This window comes from Notamacropus eugenii, chromosome 3 (genome assembly GCF_028372415.1).
Source record: "Notamacropus eugenii isolate mMacEug1 chromosome 3, mMacEug1.pri_v2, whole genome shotgun sequence".
Classification (NCBI taxonomy): Eukaryota; Metazoa; Chordata; class Mammalia; order Diprotodontia; family Macropodidae; genus Notamacropus; species Notamacropus eugenii.
In genome coordinates this window covers 191,453,174-191,468,380 of record NC_092874.1, presented here as the reverse complement: position 1 = coordinate 191,468,380, position 15,207 = coordinate 191,453,174, and the positions used below count along the sequence as shown (strand labels likewise).

The window sequence follows — 15,207 nt, the reverse complement described above, 5'->3', positions numbered from 1 at the left end:
TTTTGTTGTTCAGTAGTTTTCAGTTGTGTCCAACTCTTCATGACCCAGTTTGGGGTTTTCTTGGCGAAGATACTGGAATGGTTTACCATTTCCTTCTCCAACTCATTTTACAATGAGGAAACTGAGACAAATAGAGTTAGGTGACTTGTCCAGGGTCACACAGCTAGGAAGTGTTTTGAGGCCAGACTTGAACTCATGAACATTAGTCTTCCCCACTCCAGGCCTGGCACTCTATCCACCACATCACCTCTTGCCCCTGTCTTATACCATATACCTTAGTAAATTCCAAATGGGCAAATGTAGCTAAAAGGTCAAATCCTAAAGAATTTGTACTTATTTTTCACTACTGTGGCTAAGGGGAGAATTCTAAACCAAGCAAGGGATAGAGGAGATTTCAAAATATAAAAAGATAATTTTTACTACAGGAAACTGAAAAGATTTTATATAAACAAAATCAGCTAGATTGAGCAGGGAAACTGTCAGTTGAGAAAGTCATTATATCACCTATCTCTGATAGTGATTTGATATCCAGTAGGGAATTAATGCCATTATAAAGAGCCATTCCTTAAAAGATAAATTGTCTAAGGATATGAATAAACAGTTCTCACAAAGTTGCAAACTATTAATAATTACAAGAATAGTAAGAAAAATAGTAAATAGTAAGAAATAGTAAGAAAAATAGTAAGAAAAATGCCAAAGCAAATTGTCCTGAAATTTCATCTAATACCTAGAAAACTGGCAAAGAGTACAAAAGGTAGAAATAATAAATGTTACAGGGTCTGAGGGGAAGGAAAGCACTAGTGTCCTGGCACTGGCCTTAGCTGAGCTTCTAAGTCACTTAGCTTCTCATTATGTGGGGTAAGTCTCTAATGCTCTTAGATGGAAGAGCAGGTGTGAATTTGTAGAAGGATTTTCTTCATCAAGAATTTTCTATGATAAATGAAATAAAGATTGAATCAAAAATAAAACAATGATAGTATTTATGGACTTATCTTGTATGTTGCTATTTTGTTACTACTGGGATTATGAATGATATCAATTGATTTGTTTGTTCACAATCTACCGTTTTTGAAGAAAATTTTTAGTGTTTACATAGCTTTTTAGAGTTTGTAAAACATTCTACACAGATATTTTATCTCATTTGTGTCTCACAACAGTCCTGAGAGACAGGTGCTATTTGTCTCCTTTTGCCAGTGTTTCTGGCTTTCACTTATTTCTCTTGGTTTTGTTATAGCTATACTGTTATTGCAGCTAAGGAATGACCCAACACCATTGGAAAGTGATTTGAAGTTATGCTGACAAAGGGATGAAAGTGTTCATATCCTTTGACCCAGAATCCTATTTCTAGTCATATACTCCAAGGAAATTAATGACAGATTTTAATATCCTCTTTTTACACTAAAATATACATAGCAGAGCCTTTTGTGTTAGCAAAGACTCAGAAACAAAATAGGTACCAGTGGATTGAGGAGTTGCTAAATTCTGATATATTCATCTAATTTAATCTCATGGAACATTAAGAATGAACATACATGAAGAATACAGACTCATGGGTAACTTATTGAATTATATGAGGAAACTTATATAGTTGAGTGAAGAACCAGGAAAACAATATACACAATGGCTAAAACAATATAAATAGAACAACATAAAATCAACAAAAAGAGAATCAATGCTGTGCAACTATAATGACCAAAGTTGGCCCCAGAGAAGAGAAGAGGAAATACACCCTCCTCCTTCCATCAGAAATGAAGGAGACTGAGTGTGGCATGTTCTGCAAACTGTCAGGAAAGGCGTGGTTAATGTTTTGATTGATTTTGCTGAATTGTTTTTCTTCAATCTTTGCTAGAAGGGAAGTTTTGCTGAATAGGCTTCCCCGCCCCCAAATTAATGTAAAAACATAAGTTATCAATAAAACAAAAACTAAAACAAAGAAAAGATTTGAAAAAGGAGCACAAGATGAATTAGGACATGAGGTCAGAGGAAAAACGAAATGGAATCCAGGAGAATGAAAGCAAATAGAAAATGGTTTCATAGGGTAAGAGCAGCATTAGGAGACATTTCAAGTCTCCAACCACTTGTCCTGAATTATGCTATCTCTGTCTACCACTGGTTCAAAAGGCAATTGGGGATCATTACTGCATTCACTTACACAAAGAAATGTACTCACCCAAAGAATTCTGACGAGGATTAGAAGCGAACATTATCTCTGGGAAGCTAGAACTCAGAGAAAGCCAATCCATTTGAGGAGGTATGAATTGTTGGCTGTCATTGGAACCAAAGATTTCTACTTTACACAAAGTTAGCACCTTTTCTCTGCCTGGAATGATGATCGTCACATATCTTCCTGTCATTGCCCCACAGCTGAAAAATGCTGTCTTTCTTGGAGGCATCGAAGAAATTATGGCACATCTAAGAAGAAAGCAGATCATTTATGAAGCTATTGTGATTTTATTTTGGTAAAAAAAAAAATTCAATACATATACTGGATTGTCAGATAGTTGTAAAGGACTTTCTCCAGTCATTATTCCTATTTTATTTAGTCCCTGGTAATAAAGAGTTGTCAGGATTGTTGTCAACAGAATCATTAATTTCACAATCATACCATAAACAGCTCCCCCCCCATTATTACCAGAAGCAATCTTTCTCTGATTTCCAAGTACATATACATGTGTATATAATGTGTTTGTAATAGTATACATGTAATTTATTTATTTATATGGTAAAATATCAAATATGCTGGTCTGAATGTATATGTGTATGTATTCATATATATAATATGAATATATATAATGTATGAATACATATGTATATATAATGCATGTATAATATACATGTAATATATTTATTTATATGGTAAAATATCAGATATGGCAGTCTGAATGCATATATATGTATAATACATATCTGATATTTTACCTTTTAAGAATGAAGGATAGTAAATGGACTATTGGAATGCTGTATTGATGCCTCCAGAATGTTTAAAGGTGTAGAGTAAGTCCTCTAGAACATTGGGTATATCTTCTATGTAAAATTTATGGAAGAACATGGCCAAGACAGGGGTGGGGAGCTTGCAGACTTGAGGCCACGTGTAGCCCTCTAGATCCTCAAGTGTGGTCCTTTGACAGTTCATGTGAAATTTGCATTCAGTCAAAGGGCCACACTTGAGGACCTACAAGGCCACATGTGGCCTCAAGGTCACAGATTCCCCACCCCTGGCCAAGAATGAGAAGGTGTGAATGGGTTGTGATTTGTACTATTGTAGCCATATCAATTCAATCACACATTCATTAAAGTTTTGGAACAGCTAGTTGATGTTTAAAACAACCAACTAAGGCAGCTACTGTCAATATTGTTATCTCCATTTTAAAAACAGTGGAACTGAGGTATTGTGGTAGAATGAACACTAGACAAAATCTGCTCCAAACCTTGGCTCCGCAATTCATTTTTTGAACCTTGGGCAAGCTAATCAGTCTACCTGGGCCTCAGTTTCTTCACTTCTAAAAAGGGGATAATAATACCTATATTACCTACTTCATAGCATTATTATGAGATAAAATTTCATTAAAACTTTTGGGATACTCTGTATAAATATATTATTAAAGAGGCAGCATGGGGCAGTGGAAAGAAAATTGAATTTAGAATCAGAGGACCTGGGTTTGAATCTTGATGTCACCTACATGACCTTGTCAGGTCACAATCTTCCTGTGCCACAGTTTCCTCATGTGCAAAATAAGGAGGCTGTGCCACATGACTAAGATCTTTTCTAGCTTTCTACAACTCTGTAATTTTCTTATTGACCAGCCTGAGACCATATAGCTGGAAAATGAGGGAGCTCAATAAGAGCTGGGCTTTGTTTTCTCTGTTTTGGGTGAGGATTTTGGAATGCCACATTTCGAAGCCCTGATTGTCTACTGAACTTCCACACTTGAATGAAAACCCGAATGCTACCTGATCCATAAAATATTACTCAGTTTCCCTAACTGAGAGTGGTCCTTCATAACCCTTTATACATTTCCTATGAATGTATGATGCTCTATGTGATTTTAATTATTTATGTACATGTTTCTTCTTTTTTTTTTTTAAATTTATTTATTTAACTTTTAACATTCATTTTCACAAAATTTTGGGTTCCAATTTTTCTCCCCATTTCTCCCCTCCCTCCATCCCAAAAGGCCAAGCATTCTAATTGCCACTATCACCAATCTGTCCTCTCTTCTAACATCCCTCCCTTCCCTTATCCCCATCTTCTCTTTTGTCCTGTAGGGCAAGATAACTTTCTATACCCCATTACCTTTATTTCTTATTTCCTAGAAGCAAGAACGGTACTCAACAGTTGTTCCTAAAACTTTGAGTTCCAACTTCTCTTCATCCCTCCCTCCCTACCCATTCCCTTTGGGAAGGCAAGTAATTCAATATAGGCCATATCTGTGTAGTGTTGCAAATGACTTCCATTATAGTCATGTTGTGTAAGACTAACTATATTTCCCTCTATCCTATCCTGCCCCCCATTGCTTCTATTCTCTCTTTTGATCCTGTCCCTTCCCAAAAGTGTTGACTTCAAATTGCTCCCTCCTCCCATTGCCCTCCCTTCCAGCATCCCCCCACCCTGCTTGTCCCCTTCTCCCCCACTTTTCTGTATTGAAAGGTAGGTTTTCATACCAAAATGAGTGTGCATTTTATTCCTTCCTTTAGTTGAATGTGATGAGAGTAAACTTCATGTTTTTCTCTCACCTCCCCTCTTTTTCCCTCCATGAAAAAATCTTTTGTTTGCCTCTTTTATGAGAGATAATTTGCCCCATTCCAGTTCTCCCTTTCTCCTCCCAATGTATTTCTCTCTCACCACTTAATTTCATTTTTTAAAGATATGATCCCATCCTATTTCATTCACTCTGTGCTGTGTGTGTGTGTGTGTGTGTGTGTGTGTATGTGTGTGTGTATGTAATCCCACCAGCTACCCAGATACTGAAAAGTTTCAAGAGTTACAAATATTGTCTTTCCATGTAGGAATGTAAACAGTTCAATTTTAGTAAAGTCCCTTATGACTTCTCTTTGCTGTTTACCTTTTCATGCTTCTCTTCATTCTTGTGTTTGAAAGTCAAATTTTCTTTTCAGCTCTGGTCTTTTCATCAAGAATGCTTGAAAGTCCTCTATTTCATTGAAAGACCATTTTTTCCCCTGAAGTATTGTACTCAGTGTTGCTGGGTAGGTGATTCTTGGTTTTAGTCCTAGTTCCTTTGACTTCTGGAATATCCTATTCCATGCCCTTTGATCCCTTAATGTAGAAGCTGCTAGATCTTGTGTTATCCGGATTGTATTTCCACAATACTTGAATTGTTTCTTTCTAGCTGCTTACAATATTTTCTCCTTGACCAGGGAACTCTGGAATTTAGCCACAGTGTTCCTAGGAGTTTCTCTTTTTGGATCTCTTTCAGGTGGTGATCAGTGGATTCCTTGAATACTTATTTTGCCCTCTGGTTCTAGAATCTCAGGGCAGTTTTCCTTGATAATTTCATGAAAGATGATGTCTAGGCTCTTTTTTTGATCATGGCTTTCAGGTAGTCCCATAATTTTTAAATTGTCTCTCCTGGATCTATTTTCCAGGTCAGTTGTTTTTTCAATGAGATATTTCACATTATCTTCTATTTTTTCATTCTTTTGGTTTTGTTTTGTGATTTCTTGGTTTCTCATAAAGTCATTAGCCTCCATCTGTTCCATTCTAATTTTGAAAGAACTATTTTCTTCAGTGAGCTTTTGAACCTCCTTTTCCACTTGGCTAATTCTGCTTTTGAAAGCATTCTTCTCCTCATTGGCTTTTTGAACCTCTTTTGCCAGTTGAGTTAGCCTATTTTTCAAGGTGTTATTTTCTTCAGCATTTTTTTGGGTCTCCTTTAGCAGGGTGTTGACCTGATTTTCATGCTTTTCTTGCATCTCTCTTATTTCTCTTCCCAGTTTTTCCTCCACCTCTCTAACTTGATTTTCAAAATCCTTTTTGAGCTCTTCCATGGTCTGAACCTATTGAATATTTATTTTGGATGTTTGGGATACAGTAGCCTTGATTTCTATGTCTTTCTCTGATGGTAAGCATTGTTCTTCCTCATATGAAAGGATGAGAGGAGATATCTGTTCACCAAGAAAGTAACCTTCTATGGTCTTATCTTTTTTCCCTTTTCTGGGCATTTTCCCAGCCAGTGACTTGACTTCTGAGCTTCCTCTTCATACCCACCTTGCCTCCAGATCTGCCCAGGCAGTGCTTGGGGTCTGAGATTCAAATGCTGCTTCCCAGCCTCAGGGCTTTGGGCAGGGGTGGGGCTGCTATTCTGTGGGAGGTTAAGTTCAGGTGCTCAGGTGGGGGCAGGGTGGCCACACAGGGCTCAGTTCCCTCAGGGTGTTTATGCTGAGACCTTCAACAATGGATCTGAGCTCCTGCTTGCCCTGGGAGCCCCTATCTGCTGCTGCCGCCTCTGCTGCCTCCTGAGGGGGCCCAAGCCTTGGAGACACCCTGCTCCCCTCTTGGCAAGCTGGAAAGACCCTCTCACTGACCTTTGGCACCTGTGGGTGGAGGGACCTGCGCTGCTGCTAGAGATTCCGTCCCTGAAGCCTGCTAGGCTCTGCTCTGGGTCTGGTGCACAATGGACATTTTGTGTCTGTTTTTCAGGTCTCTCTGGAACAGATATCTCCTCCCATCCGTTGTTCTGTGGCTTCTGCTGCTCCCAATTTGTTGGGAGTTCTTTAGAGGTATTTTATGGGCTGTGGGTTCAGAGCTAGCATATGTGTATCTTTCTACTCTGCCATCTTGGCTCCTCCCCCACATGTTTCTTCTTCTAAGAGCCTTGGGGACAGTCATGTCAGTTCTCTTCAGATATGTCCAGTTCCAATCCCAGTTCCTTATATATAGCAAACACTTTGAAAGTTTGTCAAATGAATGACTGGGTATATTCTAGGGGAATGAAGTTTGGGGATGTACACTTCAATTTGTGACCTCAAATGGAAACAGCTTTAATGATTTAAATTCACAAGAGTTGATCCATTAAGGCAAGAATATGCTTACCTTTAGGATAGTAGAAAATAAAGGGAAAAGATTTCTCTGATTGTATTTTCCTGATAATAGGCACGAATCTTCACTTACAAATGTTATGCACAGATTAAGTTTTAGGAGAGAATATTTTGAGTGAATCACTTACTTTGGATTGAAATTGCCACCTTGATGAGGCGAATCTCCAACTAGAATCATAGCTCCATTGACTTGTTCTTGGCAACAATCATCTCGATTGGTCAGTGACACAAAGACAACAGAATATGTAGAACCAAGATCTACCATCCACCAAGGATTGGTCTCTTGGAGTGTCTGAATACAAGAACTTTTGCCAAAGTCACTTTGGAAAGACATAGCCAATGCTCTTTCAGGTGATGCAGAGAGATAGGACACACTGGATTGGAACGCTGTCTTTCCTCTTGACAGTAATATAACTGAAATTAAGAGAGATTTGTAATGTCAGTAGATAGTCACCAACTGAGGAGTGGAAATTCTCTTTGGTAGAATGAGGTATTATTTTCTACACATAAGATAGTCTCAATTCTTAAATAATTGATTTATAAAATAAATACATCAACCACTGCTTTGGTTGCCATGTCACTTTCATCTACTAGAATTCAAATGACTATTCAATGAGTTACCCCCTCCTCAGACTCCCAGAATTTTTTGCCAGTAAGTAAAACTTCAGGGTAGCAATAACAAAAACAAAAAAACTTAGCGATGACTGTCTCAGCTCCTCTAAATCTTTAATTTTAAAGGTAATGATTTAATCTTTATGTCAGTCATAATTTTAAGTTCGTTTTAACTTTATATTAAAGGCAGCATTGTTTAGTGGCAACAGAGTAGTCCTCAAAGTCAAGAAGATTTGAGTTCAATCTCTTCTGCTACACACACACACACACACACACACACACACACACACACACATACACACACATATACATAGTGTACATATACAATACACATACACACAGACCTGATGACCCTGTGTAAGTCATTTAACCATTCTGTGCCCTAGACAATTCTCTAAGACTTCTCAGCAAATTCAGAAAAGTTGCCAATGTGCAGTAGTTGAGTTTCCTCATCCAGGAGGTCAGTGAGATCATGGGTCTAGTCCCTATCTTTTCAATTTGTAGTTTTGAACATCCTGAAATTAATTCTAAATAATGATGATGATGATGATGATAAAATAATAACATTAATATCTAACATTTATATAGTGCTAGGGGCAGCTAGGTGCCGCAGTGGATAGAGTGCTGAGTTTGGAGTCAAGAAGACTCATCTTCCCCAGTGCAAATCTGGCCCCAGATACTTACCAGCTGTGTGGCCCCAGGCAAGTCACTTAACCCAGTTTGCCTCAGTTTTTTCATCTCTAAGATGAGCTGGAGAAGGAAATGGCAGGCTACTCTAGTATCTTTGCCCAAAAAACTCCCAAATGGGATCATGAAGAGTAGGGCACAATTGAACCTAGACAACAAATATGTGCTAGTTAATGTGCTTTACCAATTATTATCTCATTTGATTCCCACAACTATCCTGGGAGTTATGTTATTATCTCCATTGTATAGATGAATAAACTGAGGCAAATAGAGGTTGAAAGATTTGCCTTAGGTCACATAGCTAGTAACTGCTGGAAGTCAAATCTGAACTCAGGTCTTCTTTGTGCACTATGGTGCCATTTAGCTGCCTCTGAACATTATAAAATTAATGTAGGCCAACAGTATATTTCAAGGAGGTCTCAGATGAAATCTATCACAGATTGTTCAATTGTGCAGAGTCTACTAAGTCTACTTGTGGCATCTTTTGTGGTTCTGCCTTTCAAATGAAATTTGCAGATATTTAGTAAAGAAAACAACCTTCAATATGTATATAAGGGTTAGACTTGAGTGACTAGTATATAATGGAAGATGGAAAGAGAAAGACTTGATCTGAGGAAGAGGGATGCATAATTATAATGGTAATTTGGAGAGCTTTAAAGTTAGGAAGAAAATAGATTAAATTTGGGAAGGAGACATTTGGGAAGCCTTGAGGAGAAGGAAAGGGAGAAGGACTCAGTCTGAAGAGAGATGAGGACTCAAATAAGGAACAGAGGGATTTGGAAGGAAGGAGCACTTGAGCAGGAGGATCTATAGAAGGAAAGAAGTTTAATATGAAGGATTTAAGTTGAAGAAAAAAAAGACTTGAAGAGGAGGACAGAATTGAAAGAAGAAAAGACTCAGAAAGATGGCAGATGATAAGAAGACAAACCAGACAAGTTGGTAAGACAAGTCAGTTAGAGAAGTAAAAGGAAATTGGTTCTGGAAATTGGAGTTGTTGATGAGATAAACAGCATAAAAAATGCAGTTGGAAACAAAACAACCTCACGAACTGTTAGTCAGCCTGGTTGTCTAAAAAGAACTCACTGTCTGAAGTCTTTTACTATTCTCACCTATCTGACGCTGCTGTCAAGGAATTTCCTTAAGCTTAGACCTGACCATGTCATTCCCCTCCTTAACCAACCCCATTGGTTTCTGCTCATTTCTGGGATAAAATCAAAACTCCATTTAACTTTGATTTTTTCAGCTCTGTTGGACTCTGCTCCCCTTCCTGCATTGTACAGCTGACCTGGCTTTCTTTCTGTTCTTTACATAGGACATTCCATCTTTCATCTCTGTGACTTTGTACCAGCTGTTGCTTATGCCTGGAATGCACTCCTTCCTAACCTCTGCCTCATAGAATGACTCTTTTCCTTTAAGATGAAACTCAAGGCACTATCTTCTACACAAAGCCTTTCTTGATCCTTAGAACTGCTAATGACATAAGCTGTTTTGTATTTGACTACTTTTCATTCATTTCTATTTATTCTTTTTTTAAATTTATCTTGTGTATATTTGCAGATGTACTTGCTATCACTCCTATCAGAATCCAAGCATATTGTGAGTAGGGATTGTTTTTTTTTTTTTAATACTTCTATCTCCAGGGCCTAGCATAGTGCCTGGAACATAGCAGATGCTTAGGGAATACTTGATTAATTTATTGATTGACTGAAAGACAAGAACTGAGGATCTCACTTCCAAGAATTGAAATGTAGGTGAAATTTTTCAGTGACCCGCAAAGAGCATGCAATTTTTCTATTTCTCCTATGGTCAAATGATTGCAATCTATACTCAAACTGCAGGTTGGTCTTCCTGTGAAGGTGAAAAGGATTAAGGAGTATGACTTTTCACTTGAGGATTTTAGAGATGGTGGGGAAAAAAAAGGGAAGGGAAGACTTCAATCTGAAAATCAAAAAAGGAAAACAGATTTAAAGATGCAGAGGGAGAGGTCTGATGTATATGTCAAAAGGTTACAGGGAAGAAGAAAGGCACAAAGAAGAGAAACAGAAGGTACAATGAATGCTTGGAGTTAAGGAAGTTAAGGAAGAAGAGGAGGGAGGTGTACAGTCTGAAAAGCAATAATGACTTTCCTCTGAAGAATGACATGGATCCATAAGTGTTGTTACCCATAGGTGCAGTCAATTAAGAGATCATCCAGTAAGATTACAAAGAAGAAAGGAGAAAATGATGGTGGTTGGTGACTTCCCACTTGAGAGCATTGAACTAATTATGTTTCAACTTTATAATAATAATAGGGCGATCTGGTGTCCTCCTGGGAGGTGTATGCAAGATATGACAGAGAATCCCCCAAGACTTGACAAAATGAATGATGTAGGCATACATAATACTGGCAGAAGGTAGCTAGATAGCCTTACTAATGATTACAAATTGATGGGGAAGAAATTGAAGACTGTAAGGCTGCAGGAAGTTTTTTCTTCTTTTAAATTACTACTGTACATTGAAGGCTTGGGATTTAGGAAATAGAAGTAGATTTAGCTAGTTAAGAAGATGGCATCTGGGAATAAAGGAGTTAGTAACAAAATCTATTCCTTCAAATGTCTACTCATAAACAGTGAAGTTTGGGTAACTAGTAAAGTGAACGAGACATCATAAGATAAGGAAGCAAATTTGACCTTATAAATGTCATTGATATATGGTAGGATATAATTGTGTGATGGGAACATGTCTTCAGAAAGGTATACCTTATTCAGAACAAATGTAATAGATTAAAAATGTGGCTGGGTAGATAGAGTAGTACTGTGTATTAAGAGTAGAGAACTTAGAATTCCACCCTGAGAGACGAACTCTTTCTGAGAGATATAGTCTCTTTCTTGCCCATTAGTTTAGTTATGGAGACTCTCAGGAAGTAGAAGATATCCACAGAGCCTGGAGTCTGTGGCAGTCTCACTTGACCTGGTTGGACTGCTCAAGGGACTGGTAGAAGTATTAGGCCTATTCATCCGGGAAAATAGGGAATGTTCTACTCATGTAGTTACACAATACCCATCGCTGGAGAGCATATGATGTATGCTTTGTATGTAACTTTGGTATATGTTGTTGTGTATAGTACATTACTTGAAGGTTTTTCTATATTCATTGATATAGTCAGCATTGCAAGATAGCCAAAAAGGCTAATGTGATCTTGGGCTACATTAAGAGAGGTACAGCTTTCAGGAATAAGGGGGTGATAATCCCATTATACTTTGCTCTTATCAGATTTCATCTAGAGGTAACTATCTCCTTTGTTCTCAGCACCGTGACATTGATAAGCTGGAGAATGTATAGACCATAACAATTAGGAGGATGAAGGGCTTTTCTTGACTTTATGCCATATGGGGATTGGTGAAAGGAAGTGAGGGTATTTAGCTTGGAGAAGAGAAAACTCAGGGAGGATATGACTGGGTTAGGATGGATTATATTTCTTCTGTTTGTCCCCAAAGTTTCAAACATACTGTAACAGCAAACACCCTACCACACCCAGGATGATCTGCTTGTACAGGTTCTTGAATCTGCTTTTCTTAAAGGAAAGCAACTTTCAAGGTGTCAAAAATCACTTTAATTAAACATATATGTCATTCACTTAGTTCAACGGAAGAGTCAGCAACCTTAACTGCAGAGAAAGTACAAACAGAAATTATAAACAGAGAAAATAGAAAAAAGACCAATAGATAGACCTTCTAACTGTCTGACCATAAACAATACATACATCACAGATCAACAGACAGATCCAATTGTCTGACCATTACATATATACACAGTTACCAAGAGAGAAGCACCAACATCTGGGTTTTCAAAGCCAGGGGGCTCCTTCACATTTACCCAGAAATCACATGAACATTCTTCCAATGAGAGAGCCCCAAAACAAAACCTCATCACAGAGTACATGTAGAGCCAGAAGACGTTACAACCCACTTGCCTCAGTGCCTAATTACCAAAAGGTGTGAAAGCCTTCAAGCAAACAAACCTCCTCTAAGCAAACTTCCCTTAAAGGGCTCCATGTAAGGCCTATTAATAGGTGGGGAACATCTTAAATCCCATAAACATTGCACATGCACAATTAAGCTTGATGTCAACTAATATCAAACTAACTAATCAAGTCATACAAAAGTAGAATTGTCTGTTTCAAGATGTGGTGGATTCCACTTGGAGGACTTTAAGCAGAGGCTGGACAGCTACTTGCCAGGTGTGTTACAATGAGGATTCCTTTCAGACTTAGAGAGATGCTGAGGTCCCTTCTAAAATTCTCAGTTTCTGTGATTCTGTGATGTTTGTCCTTTGTTTCAAAGAGGACCAGTGGAATCAGGGGGTGATGTCTTGACTTGCATGTGAATTGGATTTAAGTGAGGTAGAGTTGCCCAATGTCATCAACCTCACTCTCTGTTTCAGAGTCACTGAAGTCCAGTGGCAAGACATAAGTCAAGCTGACTGGCAATGGCCTGGGATGCAATGGATGACCTTGGCATCTTTGATGTCTGATCAAGCTCTATGTACTCCACAGTGCTTGTCTGAGCTGCCTTTATGTCCACGGGAACACACTGTTCTCATCTGCCCATCAAACTGCTCATCCTTCAAGGGGACATCTTCCCATGCTTGGGATAGACATCTTCCTAACTCCCTGACAGGTTTGAGTCTTTTGGTTACTCTCAACCAGGTTTAGTACTGTCTGCTGAGACAGTGTGGGCGCTGAGAATGCTAAAGCTTCTTGGAGCCACAGGTGAGAGCTGAGTACCAGGTGGACACCAAAGGTGGATGAGCAGCCCTGAAAAGGGCTCAGCAGGCCCTCCTACCAGAGGTGCTAGGTCCGGTTCTGTGATACATATATATTAGTGGTATATATTCTAGTATGAGATTTTATGTGTTGTGGCTATGTATACTTTGTTGCGATGTGTAATAATATACAATATACAATATTATGGTTGTATTATTGTTATATGCACACTGCTATGTTTTTGCACACAATGTACATTTGGTTACAATTACTTGTGCTATGTTATGTATTTCATGAGACATATTCTTGAGCTCATATATATATTATATTATCACATATGTTGCAGCAAATGCCATTTATTACTTTGTTGCATGAACTATGGCTAACTGCATGCTATTGTAATGTGCATAGCACAGAGGCAGCATGGGATAGCAGATGGAAGGCTGACCTTGGATCAAGAAAGGCTTTCTTTCAAGTTGACACTCCAGCACATCCTGGCTGTGTGATGCTGGGAAAGTCACGTGAGAGATGCAGAGAAGGTGTTGGTCTGCATTGTTGGAGGAACTTCTCATCTGAAAGTTCTCTACGCTGAGGAAATCACAGGTATGGTTAAAAAAATGCATTCTACCAGGGTTACAATAAGATAAAGTAATGAAAGGAAATCCAGGAAGGGGGAAAGGGGTTATATAGGAAGCACTTAGGTGAAGGTCAAAGGAGACAGAAATAGAAGTAATTTTGTCATTGAAGTAAAATACAGATCACTTTGGCAGAAAAAGGAAAAAATGAGATCAAGATATAGATAACAAATTTTGTAGGGAGACAAGACAGAGAAGGGAAATTTCAATTATCCATATATTTTGATGGAAATCTCTCTGCCAAAAAAATCCTAATAATTTCTTTTCTTGGCTAGGCAATTGGGGTAAAGTGACTTGCCCAGGATCACACAGCTAGTAAGTGTCACATGTCTGAGACTAGATTTGAACGGATGTCCTACTGATTCCAGGGCCATTGCTCTATCCACTGCATCACCTAGCTGCCCCTGCTGCTAATAATTTCTTGATTTGACTCAAGGATAATTGCATCCTTCAAAAGGTAGAACAAGAAATGAGGAAATTCTATTATATTGAATGATTCTCATCCACAGGGAGAGATTTGTTATAGAAATGGAAATGACAGGAAACTTTGTGAGAAAGAAACCATTCCATGTTAGAAAGTGCATGATATGAGAGGCAAGCTGGGAATATAGGAATAGTCTGCCATTGTCTTTCTTTCTGCTTGTATTTGTACTGCCCAAACTTAGCATAGTGCCTGGCATGCAGTAAAAGCTTAACAAATGTTTGTTGACTGACACTAAGGAGTTCACAGGAAGGATAGCTAGGCTCCCATGGCCTAAGAGTCTTCAGGGGAAGTCAGTCCTTAAAGGTGTGGAAAGATTTCATTCAACCAATGAATGAACAAGTATTTATTATGTATCTAAAGTAAAGAGGGAAAATTCTGATGGGAAGGGAAAAGGGCAGGTGTTTAAATAATATGGCTGCAAATGGAACTAAATGATCAACTTGGGGTTAAAAAATACAGAAAATAAAAGCAAGGTCAAGTAACAAGATGAATAAAAGTGCCTAGCCCGGTACCAAAAAAAGGTATCAAAAGAGCTAATGCTCACAAGAAGTGGGTTGGTGAGAAAAACTCAGGTTATCACATTTTTTTAAAAGCAGGTTACAGTGGGGAAAAGAGGAGAATTGAAGAAGGGATAGTGTTGCTGTTTGGGGGAGACGATGACTCTAGCAACTAAAATCAGGAAATGCAGGGAAACTTCTATTTTATAGGTTTTTTTTTTTCCATTATGAGTATGACCTATGAACTTGAAAATGAAGAACAAAATTAGCCAGTAAGGAATTTATCCCCAAATTAAGAAAGGAATTACTAAAGGAACATTTATTTACCTTTGATTAATTCAGATAACCCTGTCCAGATGAACTATCTTTCAGAACTGAAAGAATTGAATAATGTGATCACTGAGCTAGTTTGTTAGCATTTACAAACTGTGGTGAATCAGAGAGGGAGCAGTACAGGATTAAAGAAGGGTAAAGATTTTTCAGATTTTTCTA

General features: G+C 38.2%; 1 protein-coding gene across 1 annotated transcript in view; it reads right to left on the bottom strand.

Moving 5' to 3' along the window:
* The window catches only part of LOC140533653 (uncharacterized), a 146,444-nt gene that overhangs the window by 22,548 nt on the left and 108,689 nt on the right, over nt 1–15,207 (bottom strand). Inside the window, exons 31-32 of the mRNA XM_072653674.1 lie at nt 7,185–7,470; nt 2,171–2,412 (exon numbers count right to left, since the gene is read on the bottom strand). Of these exons, the coding sequence (XP_072509775.1) occupies nt 2,171–2,412; nt 7,185–7,470 (528 nt within the window). The remainder of the gene's footprint in view (nt 1–2,170; nt 2,413–7,184; nt 7,471–15,207) is intronic.